Source organism: Orbicella faveolata, unplaced genomic scaffold (genome assembly GCF_042242905.1).
Source record: "Orbicella faveolata isolate gen_17 unplaced genomic scaffold, um_ofav_v1 contig_46, whole genome shotgun sequence".
Lineage (NCBI taxonomy): Eukaryota > Metazoa > Cnidaria > Anthozoa > Scleractinia > Merulinidae > Orbicella > Orbicella faveolata.
The window spans coordinates 16,060,517-16,085,000 of NW_028301576.1; the positions used below are offsets into that span (position 1 = coordinate 16,060,517).

At 43.1% G+C, this 24,484-nt stretch overlaps 5 protein-coding genes and 2 pseudogenes across 6 annotated transcripts in view; 3 read left to right on the top strand and 4 right to left on the bottom strand.

Moving 5' to 3' along the window:
- Window positions 1–233: 233 nt before the first annotated feature.
- LOC110047513 (uncharacterized) lies at window positions 234–23,756 on the bottom strand (annotated as a pseudogene).
- Window positions 4,082–4,887, bottom strand: LOC149098631 (uncharacterized). The gene has a single exon (XM_089277798.1). It carries the CDS (start codon window positions 4,885–4,887, stop codon window positions 4,279–4,281), a length of 609 nt encoding a protein of 202 aa, XP_089133924.1. The 3' UTR covers window positions 4,082–4,278.
- On the bottom strand, window positions 5,427–6,593 carry LOC149098632 (uncharacterized). Its single transcript, XM_089277909.1, has one exon. It carries the CDS (start codon window positions 6,591–6,593, stop codon window positions 5,427–5,429), a length of 1,167 nt encoding a protein of 388 aa, XP_089134035.1.
- Window positions 7,454–11,869, top strand: LOC110047512 (uncharacterized). Its single transcript, XM_089278252.1, has 2 exons — window positions 7,454–9,319; window positions 10,305–11,869. The coding sequence occupies exons 1-2, from the start codon at window positions 8,925–8,927 to the stop codon at window positions 11,347–11,349; spliced, it is 1,440 nt and encodes a 479-aa protein (XP_089134378.1). The 5' UTR covers window positions 7,454–8,924; the 3' UTR covers window positions 11,350–11,869.
- On the bottom strand, window positions 19,711–21,765 carry LOC149098633 (uncharacterized; annotated as a pseudogene).
- On the top strand, window positions 21,601–22,582 carry LOC149098634 (uncharacterized). Its single transcript, XM_089277799.1, has one exon. The coding sequence runs from the start codon at window positions 21,967–21,969 to the stop codon at window positions 22,372–22,374; it is 408 nt and encodes a 135-aa protein (XP_089133925.1). The 5' UTR covers window positions 21,601–21,966; the 3' UTR covers window positions 22,375–22,582.
- Window positions 23,757–23,893: 137 nt separating the features above from the next.
- LOC110045743 (uncharacterized) overlaps window positions 23,894–24,484 on the top strand; it is a 17,041-nt gene continuing 16,450 nt past the window's right edge. The window contains exon 1 of one of the 2 annotated variants that reach the window (XM_089277875.1): window positions 23,894–24,059. In XM_089277875.1, coding sequence (XP_089134001.1) covers window positions 23,999–24,059 — 61 coding nt within the window. In that variant the 5' untranslated portion in view covers window positions 23,894–23,998. The remainder of the gene's footprint in view (window positions 24,060–24,484) is intronic. The other variant, XM_089277874.1, reaches the window with a different exon arrangement.

Below are 24,484 nucleotides of genomic sequence, written 5' to 3' on the forward strand. Positions count from 1 at the left end.
CTCTGATGATTAGTGCATTTACATAATCCACGCATACTGGAATGCAATCTGTTTCAAACTCAACTTGTAAATAACAACTTTGACATTAGCATTAATGACCCCAGTCTTGAAAATGATGGTCGATGCATTGAAATGTCAAATTACCGGTAAAACACTTTCCATCTTTCTTGTCAAATGTTTTAACAAGCAACTCATTATTCGCTTCACTTATTAATGTTTTCTTTTTTTTTCGATTTTAACTATTAATAGCAATACCATAATACAACTGACTAAGAGACAAAGCAGACCACACCTGGGTTCCTTTCAAAATACAACTGTAAATCAAAAGTCAATTTCTGTTCCCGCTGTCACTGTAATTATTACTTTTCATGAAAGAGTTCAGTCCTTCTCATACCTGTTTGGTAATTTGCAGACAAACATGCATTGGCTATGACTGGAATCCACAAGGACACATGTTATTGGAAATAACACATTAGCACACCCTACCCTCCTTACTGGAATAATGTGACACAGCTTACAGTCCGTGAACTGATCAGAGGACATTATAATGTCTGTAGCTGGTTTAAAACAAGAATCCGCAATGCCATAATAACGTGCGCCAGTTAAGAAGATAAGGCAAGAACTGTAAGAAGCAGCATTCGAGTATTGGAACGGAGATTTATTCTGATCAACAAATGACGCGAACTACATCTGGTTCAACTGCCTTGTGAGATCTGTTGCACATGGTTGTGCAATGACGCATAAATACATTTGATTGGCTTAATCAACAATAGAACAAAACTCGTGTGGTTAAATATCAAATAGCAAGTCACGCAACTTGTCATCTTCCCTTTCTCCAAAAGAATGTTAAAACAAAACACACTGTCATAATAAGTTCTCAACAAAGTTCTCCTTAAGAGGTAACAAAGTCTTTAAACCAACTGGGTGGCTTTAAGTGCCGTTGTGGTCTGTGTGACCTGGTGGTTTCTCTTAACACCGACGGGGGGCATTCTTCGGGTGGGGCAGATTCATCAGCTTCAACACTTGTGGGTGCAGGGTCGTCTGGGGCAGCTATGTCTCCTGGCAATGTGGCCTCGTTTGATTCTCCTGTCTTGATTAGCTGCCTTCGATTTCTCCTGTAAACCACATTACCCACTTGTACTCTGAAACTCCTGGGGCCTGCGTCAGCTGTGCATGTTCCAGAACTCCACGTTTTCTCACCGGGAAGCCTCATACGTACTGCGTCCCCTACACTGATTGGCTTCAAGGGACTGGCTTGTTGTAATAGAACTGTTGCCGTTGCTTTGTACCCACCAGTTTGCGAGTATCTTCTTCCGTGGGAAAGTTGGGCTGTAATAGGGAGCCTGCTATGGGGAGCAGTGTCTTACAGCGGCGGCCCATCAGACGTTGGGCAGGGCTGGTTCCAATTCCAGCTGTTGGCGTGTTGCGCCAGTCTAATAGTGCTTAAAATTCTGACGTTCCGGATGCCTTGCACTTTGTAAACAGGTTTTTGACAGTCTGGACCGCTTTCTCTGCCTTTCCATTTGACTGAGGATACGTTGGCGACAATGTCTTGTGCTCGAACATCCATGTCTTTGCGAAAACTGCAAATTCAGCAGAGGAGAACTGTGAACCATTATCCGTGACAAGGGTGTCGGGTACACCATATCTTGCAAATACTGCTTTCAGCTCCTTGATTACAGCACGGGAGGTAAGGCTGCTCAGGCGAGCTACCTCTATAAAGTTACTGTCGTAGTTGCTCACAACTAACAATACTCTGTTGTCGAACTCACAGAGGTCAGCAGCGACTTTAGCCCATGGCCGTGCGATGAACTCGTGTTGCAGTATTGGTTCCTTTCCTTGGCCAGTGCGATGAGTCATACAGACGTCACATCTGGAGATGTACTCTTTGATCTCCGTGGTCATACGTGGCCAATACAGGGTGTCTCTTGCTCGGCGTATGCTTCCTTCAATGCCAATGTGTGATGCATGTGTCTTCTCCATAAGTTCCTTCCTTAAAACTCCCGGAACAACAATCTGCTGCCCCTTAAAGACAAGCTCATTCTGGATGGTTAGTTCATCACGCACGTCAAAGTAAGGGCGCACACATTCAGGAGCCTGTGCCCTGTTCTCAGGCCATCCGCTTCTGATGATGTCTCGTAGCTTCTGCTGTACTGGATCATCTGCCGCTGCGTTCTTCAGTTGTTGCCAACGATCCTCAGTCACGGGAAGCCATACACGGTGATCTATGTCTTACTCTCTTGAAAACTCAGTAGCATTCACCTCTGGCAGGTAGGCGCGACTCAGTGTGTCTGCAAGAAGCATCTCTTTTCCTTTCTTGTACCTGACTTGCAAATAATACTTCTGCAGGCGCAACAGCATCCGCTGAAGACGCTTCGGGGTTGCAGCCAGTGGTTTTATGAAGATTGGCTCCAAGGGCTTATGGTCGGTCTCCACATTTACCAGGTCTCTGCCATAGACGTATGCATCAAAACGATCACAAGCAAAAACAATTGCGAGTAATTCTTTTTCTATCTGGGCATAGTGTGTTTCAGCCGGTGTCAGTGCTCGTGAGGCGTACGCGATGGGTTGTCCATTCTGCATCAGCGCTGCCCCAAGCCCAAACTGGGACGCATCACACTGCAATGTGACCTCTTTAAGATTGTAATAGCGTAGAACTGGGGTGCGTGTCACCATCTCTTTTAGCTTCTCAAATGCCGTTTGTTGAGCTTCATTCCAGACCCACAGTACATTAGACTGCGTTAAGTCCCTTAACGGCTTGGTGACGTCTGAAAGGTGTGGAAGAAACTTCGCGAGGTACTGGGCCAGTCCCAGAAGTCGTTGTACTCCAAGCTTGTCTGTTGGGGCTGGCATCTCAATGATAGCTCGAACTTTGGCAGGATCTACTTCTAGTCCCTGGTCAGTTGCCGTGTGCCCAATGAAAAGCACCTGCGACTGTCGCAATTTCAGCTTCTCCGGATTTAGACGGACATTCTTTGCTTCGCATCATTTGAGGAAGTCGAGGAGATTTTTGTCATGGTCTCGTGTCGCTTCTTCAAGTGTCTCGCCATATCCAACTGCAATGAAGTCGTCCGCTACTACCTCAATGCCGGTCATACCTTCAATGAGCTCGTGCATTTTCCTTTGAAACACTTCCGGAGCTGATGAGATGCCAAACGGCATGCGCCTCCAGCGATAGCGGCCAAATGGCGTTTGAAAGGTCGTCAGGTATGACGATTCTTCATCTAAGCTTACATGCCAAAACCCATTACGAACATCCATGACCGTGAAGACTTTGGCTCCATGGAGGCGTGTCGCAATGTCTTCCACTGTCGGGAGTTGGTACTTCTCTCTTTGTATGGCACGATTCAGGTCTTTAGGGTCAAGACATATGCGCAGCTTTCCATTTTTCTTTGGGACGGCGACAATGGAGCTTATCCATCTGGTGGGCGTGGTTACTTGGGCAATGACACCTTGTGCTTCCAGAGCGTCCAATGTATCCTTGAGCTGAGGCCTTAATGCCACTGCAATGCGACGTGGGGCGTGCTGTACAGGCGGGACAGTTTCATCCAATCTAATTGTATATTGACCATCAAGTTTTCCAAGGCCCTCGCCGAAGACATCTGGAAACTTTAACATTAACTCCTCTTTGGTTACTGGTGGTGGGAGGTCTTCTATGGCATAAACCCAGGAACCATCTGTTTTGGGCTTGTTGAGCAGGTCATTGTCCTTGTACTGAATGATGTTCATTGCTAGGCATGACTTGATACCGAGAATCGGACGAATCTCTTCACTCTCCACCAGGTGACAGCGTAAAAGGTATGACTTCTCATTTCTCCAGACGCACATGCTGACACGACCTATCACTTTAATTTTCGAGCCTCCATACGCAACCAGTGATGCTTGAGTGCGATTCACTTTTTCAAGCCTCTCATCTTTGGATGCTTTCTTATAAACGTGGAGTGGCAGCACGTTACACTGGGCTCCAGTGTCGGGTTGGAAACGAACGAAATTACCAGACTCTAGTTTCAGTGTCACTAGTTGTGAATCATCGAGTTTCACGGCAGCTACCTCTATCTGGTACATCTCGCCAGCCTCATCATCTAAATCGGTTGCCTTAACTTCCTTCGATTTGCATCTTGATGCGAAGTGGTTCCGCTTTCCGCACTTCAAGCATTCCTGACCGATTGCGGGACAGGATTCCGAATTTTCCTGGTGTTGATAACCACATTTCTCACACGCTTTGCCACGCCGCCCCGGACCTTGCTGTTGTCTTTTACGAGTGTTTTTCTTGGATTTTCACCAGTTAGGCATTCGCTCCTGATCAACTTTGTTTGCCTCCGGTTCAGTGAGGTCTCCAACTATTTTCATTTGCATTTGCATACTTTCGGCGGCGCGACAAATCTCATCTGTCTTTGCTAGGCTGAGTTTCGACTCTCGCAGCAGTCGCTCTCTCACTTTCGAATCACGTATGCTGAAAATCAAGCGATCTCTGAGCATTTCGTCGGGGGTTATGGTGTCAAAGTCACAACTCTCTGCAAGCTTACAAAGTGCAGTCTTATACTGGTCGTAGCTTTCTCCCGCTTCTTGTGTTCGACGATTAAATCGATAGTGCTCGAATGGCACGTTCTTTCGTGGCTGGCAATAATCGGAAAACTTTTGTAGCACTGGTGCTATCTTGTCGTCTCCTTCGGCGGCCCAGTCTGTGAATGGGGAATACACGTCCCAAGCCTCTTCTCCTATGACTGTTAAGAGAGTAGCCACTTGAACGGCTTCCGACTTCTTGTTGAGCTCCGTGGCAAGAGCATAGCTATTCCACGCGAGATTGAACTTCTTCCATTTCTCCGCGGCGTTCTGATCATGGATTTCTAGCGGCGTTGGCGGCGGTAAGTTAAGTCCCGATGCCATTTTCTAATACACTTCAATGCCGCGTGGATCCTGTCACCACTGCCACCATGTAAGAAGCAGCATTCGAGTATTCGAACGGAGATTTATTCTGATCAACAAATGACGCGAACTACATCTGGTTCAACTGCCTTGTGAGATCTGTTGCACATGGTTGTGCAATGACGCGTAAATACATTTGATTGGCTTAATCAACAATAGAACAAAATTCATGTGGTTAAATATCAAATAGCAAGTCACGCAACTTGTCACAAGAACCAAGGCACGACCGGCTCGTGTAAGGCTTTTAATCAAACTGGGATAAAACTAACAGCCGAGTAACAGTAACAATATGGCAGATGCCACGCTACGAACAACAGATAAAACGCATGCCGAGTCCTAGTACCGCTGACCGGTACTGACGTGACTTCTTCTTGTTTCATAAGTCTTTTCAACGCAGTAAATACATAAAGCAAAAAGGGGCATAGTATGCCACATAACAGGAACCGAGAACATAGTGAAATGTACTTGATGCTAACTTATATGCAAGGGAAAGTCAGAGTTCAGTGACATAATCTACAAGACACGTGAGGATCTCCATAGGTCAGGAGTGGGAGGGTCTGCTGACATGACTGCGTTTTCAAATGGGGTGTCATCAGGGCATGACGGCTGTGTAGCTGCGTCAACCATGGTATGGTCAACAGGAAAGGCACAGGCTTGTTGTGTAACACAGTGAGAGCGGTCAGATAGCTGATGCGCTGAAGAAGAGATGACATCAGGGATGTCAGGCAGAGAGGGTGGAGGGCACGATGTGGTACCACGTTCGTCTTCATCGTCTGAGTCGTTACTGCGACGTGTGTGGGGAACACGTAGGGGTCGGCCAAGTCAGATGGGACCTTGAAGCACTCTGATAGTTTGACATGGTATGATGAGCTGCGTAATTGGGATCCAATGAACTTTTTGATGTCACAGAATGATGGTTCTATGGCTACAACAAGGTAGCGGTCGCGGGCTCGAGACTTGTTCAGGTCGGAATGGAGGTACACTAGGTCACCAACATCAATCTGGGGAGTAGGGCACCTTTGCTGCACAGGGGCCTTAGAGCGCTCACTGTGGGGGTGGTTGGAGAGGCACTGCTTGTGCTGGAGGGTAATCAAATGGTCGTCGGCAAGGGGTAACTGCTTGTTTGAAAACTGGTCCTGCTGTGTCCACATTTCTCGTGAGGATAGGCCACGTGAACAGATACAAGAGTTCAAGGCAGAGGTCGCTACGGCGAGAGTGAGGGGAGAGACAGCACCACCAAGAGGCTCCTGACGTAGTAGTTCTGTTTCCAACTCCTGGACAGCTCTCTCAGCTATGGGGTTCTTGTTGGGATTTTTGGCCTGGCCAAGCTCAATTGTAATTCTGTGCTTCTCTAAGAGTGGGTCGTTGACTAGGGCCTTAAAGCCAAGTGCAGGGTCAGTACTGATCACAGCGGGTGGACCATCCATAGGGCGCATTTCCAAGCAGAGTTTGACGATGGCATTGCGTAACGTTTGGTGCCGCTCATCTTCAAGCAATAAACTGGAGGAGTAAGAGGTCACAGTCTCCCGGAGGAAAAAGATAAGCTGGCGAGAGCATTTGATGACGTCTGCTGCGAAGGACCGACCAATAGCGTCAGGTGGTGGCAAGGTGGACTGGTCAATACGTGCGGTTGGAGAGTCGGAGTGCTGCACAGGAGTGGCATCCATCAGAGACACGAGAGACTGCCTTATCCAGATCGAGGGTGAAAAGATAGCGTTTGACAACCATCTTCAACTGGTGGCAGGACGGGTGGCTAAGCTGAATGTGAAGAGCGGTCAAAAGGCCATCCAAAGCTTGGCGGGGGACGATAATGCGCTCCCTGGACGGTGACAACGGTTCATGACGCTGCACAACGAGGAGGCCATCATTTGCAATTGACGCAACTTGTAAATACCGTTTGACGTCCTTGATGTTAATCAGTTTCTTGGAAGGTCTCGTACCCTGGACAAGGTGAGCGTGTGTCCGGCGCAGGTCTGGGCATTAAGACTGAACAGCCAACCAGGCGGGCCGGCTGGCGAAGGGAAGGCGGACGCTCCCTTGGAGGATATCTTGAACAGACACTGCTCGGACAACAGAGTCGCTAGTTCAAGTGATGAAAGAACACACCTGACAGGTCTCGTTTTCACAGGGGGCGGCGTTTCAGCTTGCAAAGTCTGACGGGAGGATATCAGTGCCTGAGACGTGCCTTACGGAAGCCTGGTAGCGGCTTACGACAGATAAGAAAGTGGATACACGAGGGCTGGCAGAGAACTCCCCGCGGTAGAGCTTCTCATACGCTTGGACGCAGGGCTTACTTTCAGTAAGGATGCAGGCCTTCTTGGACGACTGAATAAGATACAGGCTGAAGTGCTTAGTAGCAGCCGTAATGGAGAGGGCTTCTACCTTGCATGGAAGCCACGTTGTCTGGGACCCCTGCAACTTAGCGCTGAAGAAACCGGAAACATGTAACTTGTCTCCGTGTCACGTAGAGGGTAGCACCTATTCCTGGGTCCCTGACCGCTCTGTCAGTTACAATCCATAGCTGGTCCTCAGGTCTGGGTAACTTGATTGTGAGCGCAGATGAAAGGGCATTCTGAGCACTACGGAATGCACCTCTTGGATCATCAGTCCAGTTTATGGATTCCTGGGAAGGACGACCGGCCATTACAGCATCCAAGGGAGTGAGGTAACGCGAGCACCTTGGGATGACATGGGAGAGAACCTTGTATGCCCCAATGAAGGATCTCAATCGACCAACAGTGCTTGGCTCAGGGTACGCGGCAAGGGTGTTTAGGCGGTGGGGACTGGCGGAGAGAGAGCCAACAGTCCAGATGCAGCCAAGAATAGTGGTGCTCTTGGGACTGATAATGGTCTTGTGGGCAGACAAACGTAGGTTACACTTGTGTGGGGCTTGTAGGACCTTCCTCCAGTTGCATAATAACTCTTGGGGTGTGTTGCCACCACAGTATAGATCATCCGCAATTTTGGCCACGGATCCATCTTGTAGTAAGGGGCCTAGGACGTGGGACATAACCTCTTCCAGGGCGGTTTCCGAACCGGGCATGCCCATAGCGGAACGAACGTAGACTCATACTCCTTTAAAAGGAGTGGCAACGCCGCAGTACTTCATGGACTCTTTGGCCAAAGGGATTTGATAAAAGGCACTTGTTAGGTCGGTGACAATGATGTGTGACCACTGGGCGATGAGTCGTAGGGTGGAGTCAACATCAGGCAGCAAAGATGGTTGAGGCTTACTGTATCTGCCTACGTCAGCGAAAGGAGTGACGAGACGAGAGCCGCCATTGAGCTTCTTACCAGGAAAGAAGGATTTAGGTATTCAACAGTGATACCAACATCTTCGGGGCGACGGAAGACTCCGAGTTGCTCTAGGTGGTCAAACTTCTCTTGGAGCTCGACGAGTTAATCTCGTGCATATTGGGGGAGGCGACCTTTCCGCTGTGGTGGCTCAACAGGGCCCATGTTGACCTGTGCTTGGTAAGGGCCAGCAGATCCATTGTAACCAGGGAACTGGGGGTCAAATACGGAGTCGTACTCTCTAAGCAGGGATTGGAAATTGGCCGTGATGGCCTGAGGTAGGATGTTGTCTGGGTCTACCTGAACAGATGCGGAGTGACTGGAATTAGAGGGTGGTAACGGACGCTGAGCAGGAGACGGGCCTGGATCCTCTTTTGGTTCGAAAACAGGAGTGACTTGGCAGAAGTGTTCGTGACGCTTAGGCCCGGTTCAAACGTCGAACTTTTCATGAGCCGAACCTAATAGCCCCAATTAAGTACATGACGAGATCGACGTTTGAATCAATTAAGTTCGGCAGATGTTATTTGGGTCGACCCGAGAATTAAGTTTGACATGGCCAGTCGGTCAGTTTGACTACGGAGCGACTCCGATTCAAACGTCGAACTTTTCATGTACCGAACCTAATGCATAAATTATTATAATACATTTTTTGATCCCACAACCCCCTTCTGTCGCTTTAAGCATGCGCATCAGAGTGGGAAAAAATGGCGGTTTGGCGGAAAAAGTTCTCGGTCGTTCCAGACGAGGACATGTGTTATTCGTGTTTTGCGACGACAAAATATTGCTGCATAAAATGTGGCCACTCTGTTTGTAACCGTTGCTCGGTGTTTAAGGACGACGAGGAAACCCCTGGCTGGGTAACCGGAAAGTCCGTGGGATATTGCATCGCTTGTGAGAAGGAAGAAGGAGCCAGTACAAACAACGGACAAGAAGAGAAAGCAAACAGCGGACAAGGAATGAAAACAAAAAGCGGACTAGGAGAGACAACAAGGAGCGGACTAGGAGAGACAACAAGCAGCGGACGAGGGGAGACAACAAATAGCAGACGAGGAGAGAAAATAAACAACAACGAAAAAGACAAAAGTGAGACCATGGGCTGGTGAGTAATGTTTTTGACCGTTCATCAACTTTATGCTGACCTGTTGAATTGACTCGTTTAAATGGGTGTTTGTACGATGCAATTCAACTTAGTACTTTTGAAAAGTGAAGGGCTAAAATGAAAAGCTAAATGAAGAATATTTCAAGCAATTGTTAGCGCTCGAGTTAAGCGGTGAAAAGGGGGGAGGGAGGGAGGGTGGGGGTGGACTCTTCAACAATTAGACCCGTAGCCCGCAAGGGCTACGGCTCAATAGTCCATGAGGCGAACCCAAATGGGCTATTGACCCATGGCCCTTGAGGGCAAAGGGTCCAATTGTTTTAGTATCACCCAACTAGTCGGACAGAAAAGGCAAAAATAAAGTTAGCAAATGCAAGTTGAAGAAATATTCATTTGGGAATAAAACGAAAGAAAGCGTTGTGTTTGATTGCGCCAATCTCGCTACGCGAGGACTATTACTAATAGTCCTCTAGTAGCGTAGCCAATTAAAATACAGGATTTGCATTAGTCCACTAGTTGGGTGATACTAATAATGGATATTAATATACCCCTCACATTACCCTGTGATTCTATTGATACAAAGCCTGTCATATATCTAGTATAACTAATTATTGATCAACGATGAACACTATTTCTTGTTGATAATGTTGTCTATGGAGACCTATGTAGAAGATTGTTTATCACTGAAATCATGACTAGTCATTGTTGATTGATCATTATGTATTGATTATTGCTGATTGTGTGGTCTTCAGTGATTTCTTGATACCTCTTTGTTTTTATTTTGTTGAAATCTTGAATCTAGTATTATGTTTTAGAGATTGGCGCCCACTAAAAAACTGCTTATGAATATGATTTATAAATTAGAAAGAGTGATGTACCATAGGTTTGTTATATCGTTGAGAGAAAGACCTATCTGTTTGAGAAGGCCAAAAATGACAGTTACTATTGCTAATGGTTTAATAATAATTTTGGCTTCTTGATCACATAGTGCTGCTCATGGGGAGCCAGAAGAGATGTCCTATGAGAGTGATGGTGAAGAAGATGAAAATGAGGATGAGGATGGAGATGGGGAGGACTCCATTTCTGAGAATGCTGACAAAAAGGCAAAGAAAGCAGGCAGAAAGGCAAAATGGTCTCAGTCCCTGTCAGATGATATTATAGATATCATAATAAGCAGTGATTATTACAAGAAAAAACTTATATTCACTAATGTTAAAACTCAGAAAAATGGTCAGATCTATGCTGAGGTACTTGCTGAACTTAAGAAGAGATGCAAGTCTAGGAATGAAAATGTCTCCTTTACTGTACCACAACTTAGATCAAAATTTAAAAAGCTTGTTGCAGAATGTAAGCGTGTAGCTTTGACCACCAAAACTTCCACTGGGGTGAAACGATTCCAAGATGACAAAGGTTACAGTACCTGGTTCAATCAGTTGTTTGAAGTGGTCAAAACACGTGACTCTTGTAGACCAGAACTAGCTGTAGAGCCATCATCAAGAGAGGACGTAAATCAGTCAACAGATAATGAGGGCAATAGTGGAGCTTCCCAAGGCTGTGCTGGTAAACAGTTTGTGCCTGTGAAATCAGCTCCAACCAAGAAACTGAAAAAAGAAGACCCATTGGTTGAAGCCATTCACTTAATGAGGAGTGCAATTGAAAATGACCCCACAAAACAGCTCATGCAATTCTTAAAATCAGATATTGAGAAATCAAGAGAGCATGAGGTCAAACTTTTCCAAATGCTTTTAACACATTCCAACCCTAGCCCACAGACACAGTATGGATTAGCTAGTCATCATCATGGGGATTGTGTTCCCGCAAGTGGTATTAACCAAGGTCTTTCTATGCCTGCCTCAAATTTTGTTCCTCCATCTAATTACACCTTGTGGGAGGGAAACCACAGGTCATTTCAACCAATATCAGTACCCCCCATGGCACCTTCCCCCTCTTTGTCCACAGATTCAAGTAACCCAAGAAGTTCTCCACCAAGGTTTAGAGAAGGGAATGCTAGCCCCTTTTATCATTCTTTGTAATATCTCATTCAAGATGACTGTGGTCAATAACATCAACTTTAGTAAGGCTAAAAATACATATAGCTGAATTCTGATTGATCTGCATGGGAAATATAATCAGGACTTTTAAGAGAAACTTCTCTCTGTTGAGATTATTAGGATTTCTGAAAGGAATGACAAAAATTATGTTGTACTGAATTAATTTCTGACTTCCAGCAAGTGAATTTCTGTGCTCATAAAGGTTCTTTTGATTCAAACACTTAACCGGAACTTCAAAATGAACCATGTAAATGTTTATTATTGTTAAAATGAAATGACCAAATAAGTTGTGTAGTTGAAATTAATATTACTAAGTCTAGCTGGTTGGAAATAGGCCATAATAGGAAATAGGCCCTTGTTGTCCAAGGGCCAAGAAAGGAAATGTTATGTCAGTTTTTACAGCCTTAGGTTGCCTTTCAGCTGGTTATCCCACTGTAGGTTTGGTCGTATTGTTGTGTTACAACCTTCAGTTACATAATAAAATCATTTCACTAAGCCTGTTGATTTGTATTATGGTGATTATTTTTCTCCGATGCAATATGAGGGAAAAAACTTTCATATTGATTTATTTTTATTCATACAATAACATAATAATAATAACCACACATAACTACAGAAATTCAAACTTTTTACCAAGGCTGATGCCTTGGTTCACCTTTTTCTATCCATGACCCTGATTACAACTTCTCTTTGCCCACTTTTAAAAGTACCTGTAAGCAGGTAAAAATGATGGTTGTGATACAGGAGGGGTTATCATGAGTTATTTCCTACAACCAATAATTGTTTAGACAGCTTGGAGTGAAATTTGATTGCTACCCAGTTGTTCATCCATGTCATCTCACATGATAACAACTCTTCCTAAGGAGAACTCTTCCTAAGGAGAAATTAACCTTGTATCAGTGTAACTTCTTTTTTGATTGTTAATATTTTTTATGGTCCCCATGTCAATTATCTCAAAAACTTCAAATTCAAGACCAATGCGAGTCTAATGTACCACAACAGTGATAAGTAGAATGGTTTACAACTGGGTGTACAGAGTAAAATGTTGGACTCAGACTGGTTCTGGTCTTCGTTCTTTGATTGGTTAGAAAACCTCTTGCTAGGGCCCCTCTAGGTACCAGCCATGATGCTGAATGGGCCACCCTGGCTAAATAAAGTTGTACTTTACTTTGCTACCGTTATTTTATTTTATTTATTAGAGCCAATATTGTCTTTGTCAAGCAAATTTTTTGGCAATCCTTGTGCCTTATCTTATATCCTCTGTGATTCCTGCATGTCATTCTATTTTCTCAATACTCAAAATACCTCAACACACTTCTTTCATGAAGTGTAATGACTGTTACTTTGGTATTAGTATGATAAACAAATAGACTTAAAAGCCAGTTTAGTTCTGTTTACTTGACAATACCAGTTTCTTTCTCTAACCAAAATTTCTCAGCAAGAGCATCTCGAACAAGTAAACCTTGAGAGCAAGTGTCTCTGATCTTCTCACATTCTCTCATTTGAAGCAGTTCCCTGACCTTTGTCCTACTGCGTCTCTGATTGGTGACCGGGTCAATTGTCAAGTCCAATTTCCTAGGCAATGTATCTCCAAGATCAATGCAAATGTTGTGAAGTACCAAACATGCAAGAGCTGCTATTTTCAGTTCACTTGTGTTACTTTCACATTTCCTCAGTAGTATGCGCCATCTACCCTTGAGTTGCCCAAAGGCCCCTTCAGTGACCATCCTTGCCCGACTCAGTCTGTAATTAAAGTTGTACTGTTTTGGTGTTGGGACTGCATTTGTGTATGGCTTCATAAGCCAAGAGGATAAAGGAAAAGCAGAATCCCCAAGTACAACTGGAGGTACTTGTACTCCATTGACATCCTTACTTATCTGAGGAATAAAGTTGCCTCCTTTTATATCTGAGTAAAGCTTTGTTGACTGAAATATTACAGCGTCATGAGAATTGCCTGGAAAACCGCAGGTTCCCCAAACAAATCTGTAATTGGAGTCCACCATTGCCATTAACACTATTGAATAGAAGTTTTTGAAGTTGTGGTATTCCTTACAAGAAAAATTCCCAGGCGGGCATTTGATGGGTAAGTGGCATCCATCAACTGCGGCCCAACAACAACAAAATTGCCACTGTTCCTCCATATCAACTATCTTCTTCTTAAATTGTTCCTTACTCTTTGGCAGTTACTGGCCAACACATTCGTCCCACAAGTTGTCCACAATTGCTCGTGTGACTTCATTGACGATTGTACACACGGTTGACACCCCCAGTCCTGTCATTTCCGCTATCATATAATAGTAATCTCCCCTTGATAAACGATACAGAGCAATAGCCAACCTGAATTCTGGGGATATCGGCTCTTCGGTCACAGTATCTCTATCTAGAACATGTCTGATCCGTTGCAATATAAACTGAAATGTTGCACGTGAGATCCTAAACGTTTTCTTGAATCGTTCATCGGAATATGTGCTCCAAACCAGGTTAAACCATCCCATATTTCTCGGGAGCCTCCTGCACGAACGATGGTAGATTGGTGTTGCACTTTTTCGTGACACACTTAACAGCAGACCGATAACACATATATTCATCATCAATTGCCTTCTTCTGATGAAAGCATGCAAGAAGCTTAAAATTTTTCTCCGTTCCCTCCCCTCCCAAACGGCACGTAAAACAAAAGCTCTTCTTCGCAGATCACCTTCCGGAACATCCGCCATGTTCGTTTGGGTATTTAACCGCTGACCGACCGCTGACTATTGTGGAGCTTGTAAATTAAGTACGACGAATTAAGTTCGACATCTGAATCAACCGTCGAACCTAATCATTTGGGTCGACCCAAACAGGTATTAAGTTCGGCTCATGAAAAGTTCGACGTTTGAACCGGGCCTTAAGTGTGCGAGGCTCGGTTGACAGGTTTGGTATGCGTATGGCCCGCACAACACTTGAAACGACACTAGGCTGCGGCCACAACTGGGATGGCCTGAGTTTATGTGAACTTGGTGCATCAGTACGAGGCTCAAGTGCATACTCTGAATCAGGAGGAGCATCGTCTGGCAGCTGTACTTCCAAGAATTCTCCGGGCCAAACAGTCTTGGAAGGAGTAGGAGCACAGAGAACAAAAGCCCTACAAACAGTTGGGAGGGGGCTGGGTGGAGACTTGGACCCATACGTGTAGACAGACCCATTGCCAAGGAGCACCTCTCTCTTAGCGGGATGCACAGCAACATCATTTGCCTCCATAAAGGGGGTCCCGGCGAGTACTTAAACATCAAGATCCTCTACGACAAGACCTTCGAATGTAAAGTCTGTGTTGTCGCGGGTGAAGGTTGTTCGTATCTCACCGACCACCCGAAGTTGAGAAGAGTCATCAGCCTGCTGGACAGACTGGGCACTTGATATTACAGGACATCCGTAGTGTTTTGCAGTAGAGTGACGGATCATATTTCCAGTGGTGCTGCTGTCAATGGTGACGCGGACAACACGGTGAGCATGAAAGACATCCATATAAGGAGACTGACGGGTCTGTACACGGTAGGCTACGACATCTGGGGTAGGCAAAGTGGGATCAGGAACTGGAGTATCAGGGTCGAGGTCACAGTCCATGTCTGGTTCATTGTCGAGGATGGCAACGATCTGTTTCGCTTTTACCATGAAGCGCCTGTCATTGTCAGGGAGGAAGGTAGACTGACTGAGGAAGTGGTTTGTGTTAGAGCGACCGGCTTGCTTGCATAAGGGGCAGACCTTGTCCTGACGAGGTTGTCTGGTGCGGAACTTAGAGTTACTCCTGCCACCCGGACGGGGGCTACGAAAATCGTCAGCTACCGCTGCACGCAGGATCCTAGCGTCATCGGAGGTGCGGATTTCCTCAAGGAGAGAGGTGAGGGCTTGTGAGATTTCTGGCTTAATTGAGGCGAGGGTGTGAGATCTCAACTCCGTGTCGTAGCGCTGCTTGACCAATCAAGGAAGGCTGGGGTGAATGAGTCGTAGCCAGGTAAGGACGACGAAGTTTTCGAGAGTAGGAGTAAGTTCCTCATCCTCTGAAACATGTTCACCATGGTGGGTTAAGTCATTTGCATGCAGCAAGGAATCCTCTACAAAGGCCATGAGGCGTTGGTACAGGTCCTCAGGGCACTCATCTGCCGCAAGGTGTATGTCAGAAAAGTCGATAAGTTGTGCGCCGGTGACCTGGAATCCAAAGTGTTGTCGAATAGCTTGCCAGATGAACTCAAGAGAGGTTGAGTTTTTTACCAGCGTGCTATGCGAAATAATAGGGCAGTAATTGGTGATTTGTCCCAGCATCAGCTCAAGGAAGTTGGTTTTTTGACGAGCGGTTAAGCGTCGAGAGAGTGGTACAGTTTCGCCATCGTTTTCGAGTCCTCGAAGCGGTTGGGCTTTGGTCTTTTTCAACCATGTAAAACCATCCGCAAGGAAGGGGGCGAAGTTGCTGTCTAAGGATAGTGTGTACAGTAGATTTTGCTTCCAGTTTTCAAAGCTATTGATTGTTTCCACCTTGGAGAGGCACCACTGCTTTGGTGCGCGGTGAGTAGACGCCAGAACACACAATGTAGAACTCCGGAGATGTTGTCACAGCGAAGGATGCACTGTTTTGGCTCACGCGATCGAGGCAGAAAAGAGGCTTTCTACAGCGAAAATGCGGCTTGGGTTGAACCCACCGCTGCCACCACGCCAGTTAAGAAGATAAGGCAAGAACCAAGGCACGACTGGCTCGTGTAAGGCTTTTAATCAAACTGGGATAAAACTAACAGCCGAGTAACAGTAACAATATGGCGGACGCCACGCTACGAACAACAAATAAAACGCATGCTGAGTCCTAGTACCGCCGACCGGTACTGGCGGTGGGACCTTGCAGGTGCAAGGATCAGAGCAGAATAAAGTATTTGGACACTTAATATATAACTTAACATAAATTTTCACTTCGACAAATCCAGCATCAGTCACATAAACAGTGTAACTGTTCCTTAATGAAATGTTTAGACAGAGTTTACTATGAATGACATCTTTATTAATCTGAATTCGCTTAAATATGAAAACATTGGATGTTTGGCCTAATTTGCTTTCAATGGAACTTGTTAAGGTTGTATTCAACACAGCAGGAGATATCACACCAAGTGCAAATAAATTGTGAGATACTTCCTCATGTTTGCACTTTAATAAGTGCCGTCCAACTACTGACTGGTACATTGATGTATTTTAATTTTTCATTTTTTTGTGTGCACATTCATTTTTTCTTTTTTGTTCTCTGTATGTGTCTGTGTGTGTGTGAATGAAATCGTGTCATGTTTTTTTTCATATATTCTGTAACTTTATTGCAATATTTTTTCCGCTTCGCCCAGCCACTTAGCTCGATTAGCCTTAGCTATTTCTAAGTGGCTGTGCCCTTTTTTCATTGTTATTTTTTCACATTGCATGTATTTATTTTTATTGTAAAACTTTTCTGGGCACGAAATAAAGATTGTTGTTGTTGTCATCCACATGTCATGCTTTCATAAACCTTTACTGGATGAGCCGTACAGTAGAAGAGGTATTAGTTCTGGGATCATCTGTATACAAACAGAAAATGCAACCTGCAGTTCCACCTTCTGTGTTCCATGAAATAACTTTCTCAAATCACCATTGTAATCTTCGAACCAGAAGCAAGAACAAGCCCACAAAGGACCTATATTCTTGACACAATCTTGCAAATGTAGAAGAGAATGAACATTAAATTTCTCATAACAGCATCCATATAAGGCTTCAATTCTTAAACAGAAGTGATGCAACAAATTACCAGCTTTCTGCAAACACTGTGGTGAGATCGAGCTTTGATCTAATAACCAAATTGCTTCAACAAACAAAATAAAATGTTGGAAGTATTCATCTAATAGAATGTTCCACAGGCATGGGATACTGTAAAAAAAAAAAAGAAAGGATCTAAACTCCGAAGCTTTCCAATGAGCAAAATCTTTTGTGATGCTCCTAGGTGCCCTTGAAATACAATTTGGTGGGGTAATATTTAACAACCGCCTGTCAACCTCTTCGTCTTGTTTGCTTATGCTCCAACATACTGTTGCATGTGATTTGTCAAACCACAATGTCATAAGCATCTTGGTAACTCCCAATAGAACACAATGTATATAATCCACTGCAATGCCTTTGATAATGTCAAATCCAGGGATAAACATAAACCACGAATACCCTTGGACACCACAAACTGGTGAATACTTCCCCTCTAGTTTTGACTTATGGGCCTCATATGCATGCTGCAGAGTGTTTTCATGACTGCGGTCTTCATCATAACCCTGATGCAGACATTTTCTGTTAAATGGATATGCATGTGTGTGACCTTTTGCACTTGTCTTCACACTAGTTCCCTGCTCCAAGCAATAAGGACACCCGCTAAAACCATTGTAGTGCACAAAATTTTGCATTAAGCACTTAGCTGGTGCATCCATCATAGCACATAACAAAATTCCTCTTACTGTGAGGTCTTTCCCTTTGTTGTTGGTAATCGCCATACCTGCAAGAATAACAAGACGAGATGTAGAATAAAAATAACAAATTTCACCCCACACTGTACTATGTATGTGCCACTGGGCATAAATTTTGATGATCGCATTGATAGTGTCCAAAACCTCATGATAAATTTAAATTTATGAAATGAATTAGTCCATTCACATAAAGTTAAAATCTAATAGAATAATAAACTAACACCTGTACAATGTAAAATGCCCAGAGTTTGAGAAACTAGGGAATAACGTCATAGCTTTGGCAACTTTGATGAATTATCAAGGCATTGCCACTACTGAAACTGCTTTTACCTGTTTCTGTTGTACAATTTTTTTGGTAACCACCTCGGAAGTGAAAAATCAATCCAACTTTCCCAAATGTAACCCTTAAAACCTATTCTGAAAAGACTTTTTTTCCAAGAGTCATCGTGAAAAAGGATTGATTATATATTATCAACTGAACTTGAAGCAACAGGTCTCTTACAATCAAGAATACCTCATCAAGAGACAATTTCTTGAGCACTCAGTTGGGTAAAATTTTGTAACGTCCTACCCATTCTTGAGGAAGTCCATGTATTTAGACATTAAAAGAAAAGAAGAACAATGATATACAGACCAGTGAACAGTGATATACCAAGCGTATCTTTAGAGTAAATATCATGGAATTCTTTGCTCAAGGGCTGCAGAAATGTCAAGAAATCTGGTCTCTTATAACCAAACCACAATCCAAGAAAAATGCTATTGGATGTTGCAAACCTTCCAAACAAATAATATGTATGTATTGTTAACAAGAAGGTCATGATAAAAACAATTTTCTGTAATATCTTGATATTGTTTTACCATCTCTCGCGGAAGGTTATTGTATCCCCTGACTAGCCTAAAAAAGTTGTCTGTTTCTGCTTACAGGAGGTTAAAAATGTTGTGTTTAAGATAAGAAATCGCCAGGACCACAGTTTGGTGTCTGCATGTGGGAGGAGACGAGTGTGTTAGTGGACATTTGAATGTTATCATATTTGACCTGCCATTTGCATCAATCCTGAAGTTAAAGTGTTTGATTTCCCGCAAATCTATCAACAGTACATGAAGAAACACAGACAAATGACAATGAAATTGTAAGCAAAAGGCATAAGACCAATAGAGTTGCATCTATTTGTAAAGAGGTGAATCCAAATTGCAGGGTAGGTATAACTGTAAACTTACTCTTAAAAATATAGTTTCAACCAAAGTTGCATGTACTTGTACCTGCAGTTTGGTGGAAGCTCATTCAACACAAGGTAAACCAGCCAAATGCTGTACTTAGAAGACCTGAAAAGAGCTACCCCATCAGTATTGATCTGAAAGCTTATGTGGAGTTTGTTCTTCTTTTTGTCATCAGAAGCACCCTTGAAAAAACCATCACTTCCAAAATGCTTTCTGTCCAGCAGTCCATCCTGGACATCCTCAATGCAATCTGAATTGCTCTTCTTTCTTGTGACTGGATATTTAAGTAGATCAAGAATGCCAGCCTCTAAACAACAATGTATGCCACAATTGCAGCAAGGTTAGAGGACAACTATATACAATGTAAGCTAATATTATAACTAAAGCCTTTGAAATGCATACAAGATAGAAGGAGACAGACAGAAATGGAGTCAAAGAGTCAGAGAGAATAATTAGTATTTTAAGTGTATTTGCATACACTTACAATACTCAAAATACAGTAAACACCCGCATATAAGAACACACAATTTCAGAGGTCAGACTGATTGTGTTCTTATTTATCGGATGCTTAGTGAAAAATCAGCCTCAGGATGTTCTTAAATGTTCTTAAATTTTTTTAAATTCAGTGCTGTACAGCATAAAAAATGTTGCTAGAAATTTTAATCATGTTTTTGGACAATTACATAAATTGATGGAACAATAATTAAAAACCTAATGTTCAAATAGGTCTACTGTAATCAGTAATGTAACAAAACAGTAACAAGAAGGGTGTATGTATAGTTCTGTGGCAGATCCATATGCTGCCCCACCCTTGAAATGCCTAAAGTAGAGGTCCACTGTACATCTGCAAATCTGAAAGTCTGATTTACTACTGTGTTGACATGTACATCAGCAAAACAATAACATTAAGGGTTTGTACTCTTGTTATTGTTTGTAGATCTGTAACCCAAAAGCCAGCTGTGCATCTTAAAAACTGTATTCGTCCAAGCCCTGGGGAGAGATTTTCTCGTCTCCTGAGCCATCAGTTGTCATTAGGCAGCCGGTCTTTTCAAAAAGCCGTCTTAGAAAGTCTTTGCTTTCTTTTAGTTCACTCCAGGCTTCCCCAGTCCATTGAGTCATAAGTATTCGCCTGTCCTTTGCAGAAAGTCTATCATGCCATTTTTCAAGATTGTCATCTATCTCCAACCACCTGTCCATTGCAGCAGCAATTTTCACTTTCATCATCCTTCCACATCCTGCATCAATTGGCTGAATTTTATCAGTATGGTTTTCTGGTAGCATGTACACAGAAGTACTGATTTCATTCCTACATGTCTCGTGGAACTCTTTGGTTTGTTGGAAGGACACGTTGTCTGCAAATAACACCTTTTCCTGGTCAGTTTTTCCAACCCCAGGAATGAGTGTTTTCTTGCACCATTGCATATTTGTCACCTCATCCATCCAGGCATTTTGCTGGAAATACACATCAACTCTTTTATCATATTGTTCTTTCTCTTGAGAACTAACATTCCCTTTCCCTCTAAACACAAGGGAAGGCTTTACATTCTGTTCTCCTTCACCTCTTATGCAAAGTTGCAAAGTGGCTTGCCTTTTATCCAGACCTGATGATGGTTGTGCAACCCAGACTTGTTTATTGCCACGTGAGTCATAGGTAGTCCCTTGGTCCACCACGAATGGAAGAGGAACCTGGTCCACATTGTACCTGTTTTCAGGAGTCCACCTGCCATATTTGGGGTCAGTCATAGTTGATCTGTTCCGCCTCCTCTGTGTTTTCAGGGATTTCCTCAAATTTTGATGGAACTTCTGGATGGTTAACCTACCATCATCAGCAGAGTTTTTCTTCTTGTTTGTTCTTCTCAGTACTATATCGTGCCTTTTTTTAAACCTTTGGAACCAGTTAGAGCTTCCTTTGAAACTTTCAGCCTCCTTTTTCCCATAAGTCATCTCAATTTTTGCCTTCATCTTTTTCCTGAACCACAGTTTTGTAATCTTGCATCCAGCTGCTCTATGAACTTTGAATTCAGCAATCAATAGATTAGCTGCAAGTGGATACCTCTCACTCTGCTTCGATCGCCCAGCCACAATTTTTCTTCTCTGCCTTGCATCTCTTATATTCCCAGAATTTTTTCCCTTTTTATTTAGTTCTAGTTCCTTCAGAATTTGGTTTCTGTTTTTGTTCCACTTTTGAATCAAAGATCGATGAACTCCTTTCTCTTTTGAGACGATGTTGTATCTATGTTTTGATGATTTCAAAGAATCAAAAAGATCCAGGGTTTTCTTTTTGAATTCAACTGTGTACAATTTTCGCTTCTTACTTCCCCTTCTCTTGTTTCCAAGACTTTCGACTTCGTTACTGTCTAGAACAATGGGATCATTACTTCCTGACTGGCTAGCCTCAGGCAATGAGCAATGGGCATCTGCTTCCTTTCGATTGGCGAACATATTCTCTTGCTTTGAACCCTCGTGTGAGTTCTCGGTCATCGGGTGTTTGAATTTCATGTGGCTGTCAAGGTATTCTTGACCTCTGAATGATTTACCACAGACGTTGCATTTTACTTCAGCGCTTTTAGATATCTCAGCTGTCTTTTCCATCGTTGGCGTGATGTCAAGCATACAACCATTCTTCAATTCTACTTTTTTCGAACGCCACAATCGAATAAAGTCCGATTCATCTTTGTTTTAGCTTAATATATTCAGCTCATAAAAATTCCAAACAGTGAAGTTCAACACACAAGGAAGAACACTTTGTGCGCCTCTGCATTGGCCAGCGGTTTCCTTTGTTATATTACCCGGGAACCACTTCGAGCACTGCCAGGTTGTGCGAGTGAGGAACCATCTTGGAATTCGTGAAAAACCTTCACAGATTTTTAAGGATAAACCCACACACATTAGAATAATGACGAATGAATATGAACTATATTTAGAGGCAAGCACAAGGGGTTATCATGCTTATTTCAAGGACGCCACAGTCTACATTGGAGAGATTCTTATATGCGAAATGGAGCCCAATAATCGCCACAGCAAGTATGCACTTGTGGTAAAAAATGAGGACGACAGGATTGTTGGTCATGTCCCTATTGAGCTTTCTAAACTCTTCTTCAAATTTCTATCAGAGTATGGCAAAATTGAAGCAGAATGCATTGGAAGTAGAATAAACAAAGGGCGAGGAAAAGGACTAGAGCTACCAGTAGACTTTAGACTAGTTGGGAATGCTCGATATCTCAAGAAACTTCTCAAGAAATTACAGAAAAAGAACATTGAGTTCGATTACCAATGGAAGCTGAGCAAGATACAGAAGTGTTGAGTTTGAACTTCAGTTATTTTCAATAAATTTGAATGACATAATGGGCAACAAAAGACTGGACAAGTATTTGCAAGCTTTGATCAACTACAACTGATTGACCTTGATACAGCTATAAAATCTTATGTTTTTCTCTATCAATACAGTAGTTTATAGTATTGTAAAGGCAAAAAATGTAATTCATGATATTAGATATTCTGAAGAGAACAAAGGTGCCTAAAACTTAGCTAATACCATTGGTCAGCAGGTGTGTTTATGGTAATTTGTGTAATTTTGACACCCTTCCCATTTTATAAGAACATTATTTTTTTTCCAGGCTGATATTGTTCTTATAAAAGTGATGCTTTATTTGCCAAATTTCAGCCTGATGTTCTTAATCCATGTGTTCTGATATACGGGTGTTTACTGTACTTAAAATACTAAAACAAAGTTACACTACTGATAAATTAGCATCACTAACTTTGAATTAGATCCCTCAACTGGCACATAAGTGGAATAATAATGAAGTAAGAATTATCCTCTTTCTTGCTTAGGTCTTTCAAACAGCATCTGTTTCTACACAATTTATCTTCTGGTATTGACAATCCTTGATATTCCATACAAAAAGTACAATAGTGAAACTGGATGGGATTCTTTAATCTCATGAAAAATTTCTTAAGAAGGCCCATTGAAGAAGCATATTGATTTGGCAAAGCACAATGGAGGTTCACAAGCGTTAACAAATCAACAATCGCAAGTCCGGTTAAACTGTGTTGAATTGCGAAGGTAACAATTAGCAACATGCTGAATGCCACACTAATGGGTGCCCCATCATACAAGGGAACATCTGCAAACTTTTTCTCCTCTTGGTCAGTGTTTTGGTCGTCAGCACTTTCACCAGAAATAAGAGCCTCAAGATATTCTTCAACGCCGTCTTGTCCATCTTCACCTGCGCATATAGTGCCTTGCTCTGACTCCGTGGGCGTTATAATTTCTTCACTTTCTAGAAGGTTGGATTGATCACTTTGATCATGAGTCTCGAAGTCAAAGGTCTGTGCGCTGTCATCATCATCTGCCTTGTATTCGTTGAAAGGAAATTCAGAGAAAGCTCTTTCGGAAGAAAGATCAGTCTGGTGTAAAAAACTGGGCGATGAATCAGCAGAAGCTGTTTCCATGTAGTAGATAGCAATTGAAGAGCTCCTCCTCCAGGTAGCGTTTGAATTTGATATCGTGACTAAGCTTACATCATCCTCCGATGTAGAAGTAGTCGCGAAGCTTTTTTCTGGCCATTTCTTCAAAGTTGTCAGTGGAATCTTCGTTCCTGGATGAGAAAGATACTGGTTGTAAGGCCCGTGTTTTTTTACAAGAACTAGCCACAGAAGTGGAAGGTTTTTCCTTACTTTCATCGTAGATATCTTGGCCTTCCACCATCTTTCAGATCTTTTGATTGGTTAGCCCATGTCACTTTGCTAGATTTACCACTGATCTTTGCACGGTTGCACAACATACGGGATTTTATGTGTTGCCTTATTTGGTCAGGTTTCTGGTTTAGGCGGGAACTTTGGGTCGTTGCTCGAGCGCTCAAAGTTGTTCAAGACCGTTTGCAAGAACAATACGTGTATTTTATGCTTGAGTTATTGTGTAGAATATGAGTGCTACAGGGAAAGACAAAAGGAAAACAGCCCCATCACTTAAGTATGGTGAAGCAAGTAAGTTATTTCGTTATATAATTGAAACGCTGCGTGCAAGAACGTCCCCTAGATTTTTCGGCCATTTTTGAAAGTACTTAAAACTAGCTGAATTTTGGCATGTGCACTTCGTTTCACCTGAGAAACATTGCTCTGAAGTTTTTTTCACTGGGTTGCTATTCATTCTCAAGAAATAACGTATGCAAAAAAGGCACACAGGTTGGAAAAACCGAGTGGTTTATTGCATAAGAAATATCTCGAGAACGAAGCGAACTTTAGCACGAAAACTACGGGACATTGCTTAACATACCTGAACGAAACTGCATGTGGAATTTGGAGCATTTTTGACAAAGTTCACCTTTGATTAAAATACCTGACGCCCTTTTCCCGCCGAGTCCTTCAAATAAACAAAGCTGGGCCTTTGTTATGATAAACAGAGCTGATCC

What these genes read in the sequence shown, in the direction of transcription:
- LOC149098631 (XM_089277798.1), bottom strand. Translation starts at nt 4,887, where the DNA reads ATGGCATCGGGACTTAACTTACCGCCGCCAACGCCGCTAGAAATCCAT.
- LOC149098632 (XM_089277909.1), bottom strand. Translation starts at nt 6,593, where the DNA reads ATGGATGCCACTCCTGTGCAGCACTCCGACTCTCCAACCGCACGTATT.
- LOC110047512 (XM_089278252.1), top strand. Translation starts at nt 8,925, where the DNA reads ATGGCGGTTTGGCGGAAAAAGTTCTCGGTCGTTCCAGACGAGGACATG. An exon ending in AAAAGTGAGACCATGGGCTG is followed by an intron (nt 9,320 to 10,304) that starts GTGAGTAATGTT and finishes TTGATCACATAG; the next exon opens with TGCTGCTCATGGGGAGCCAG.
- LOC149098634 (XM_089277799.1), top strand. Translation starts at nt 21,967, where the DNA reads ATGACGAATGAATATGAACTATATTTAGAGGCAAGCACAAGGGGTTAT.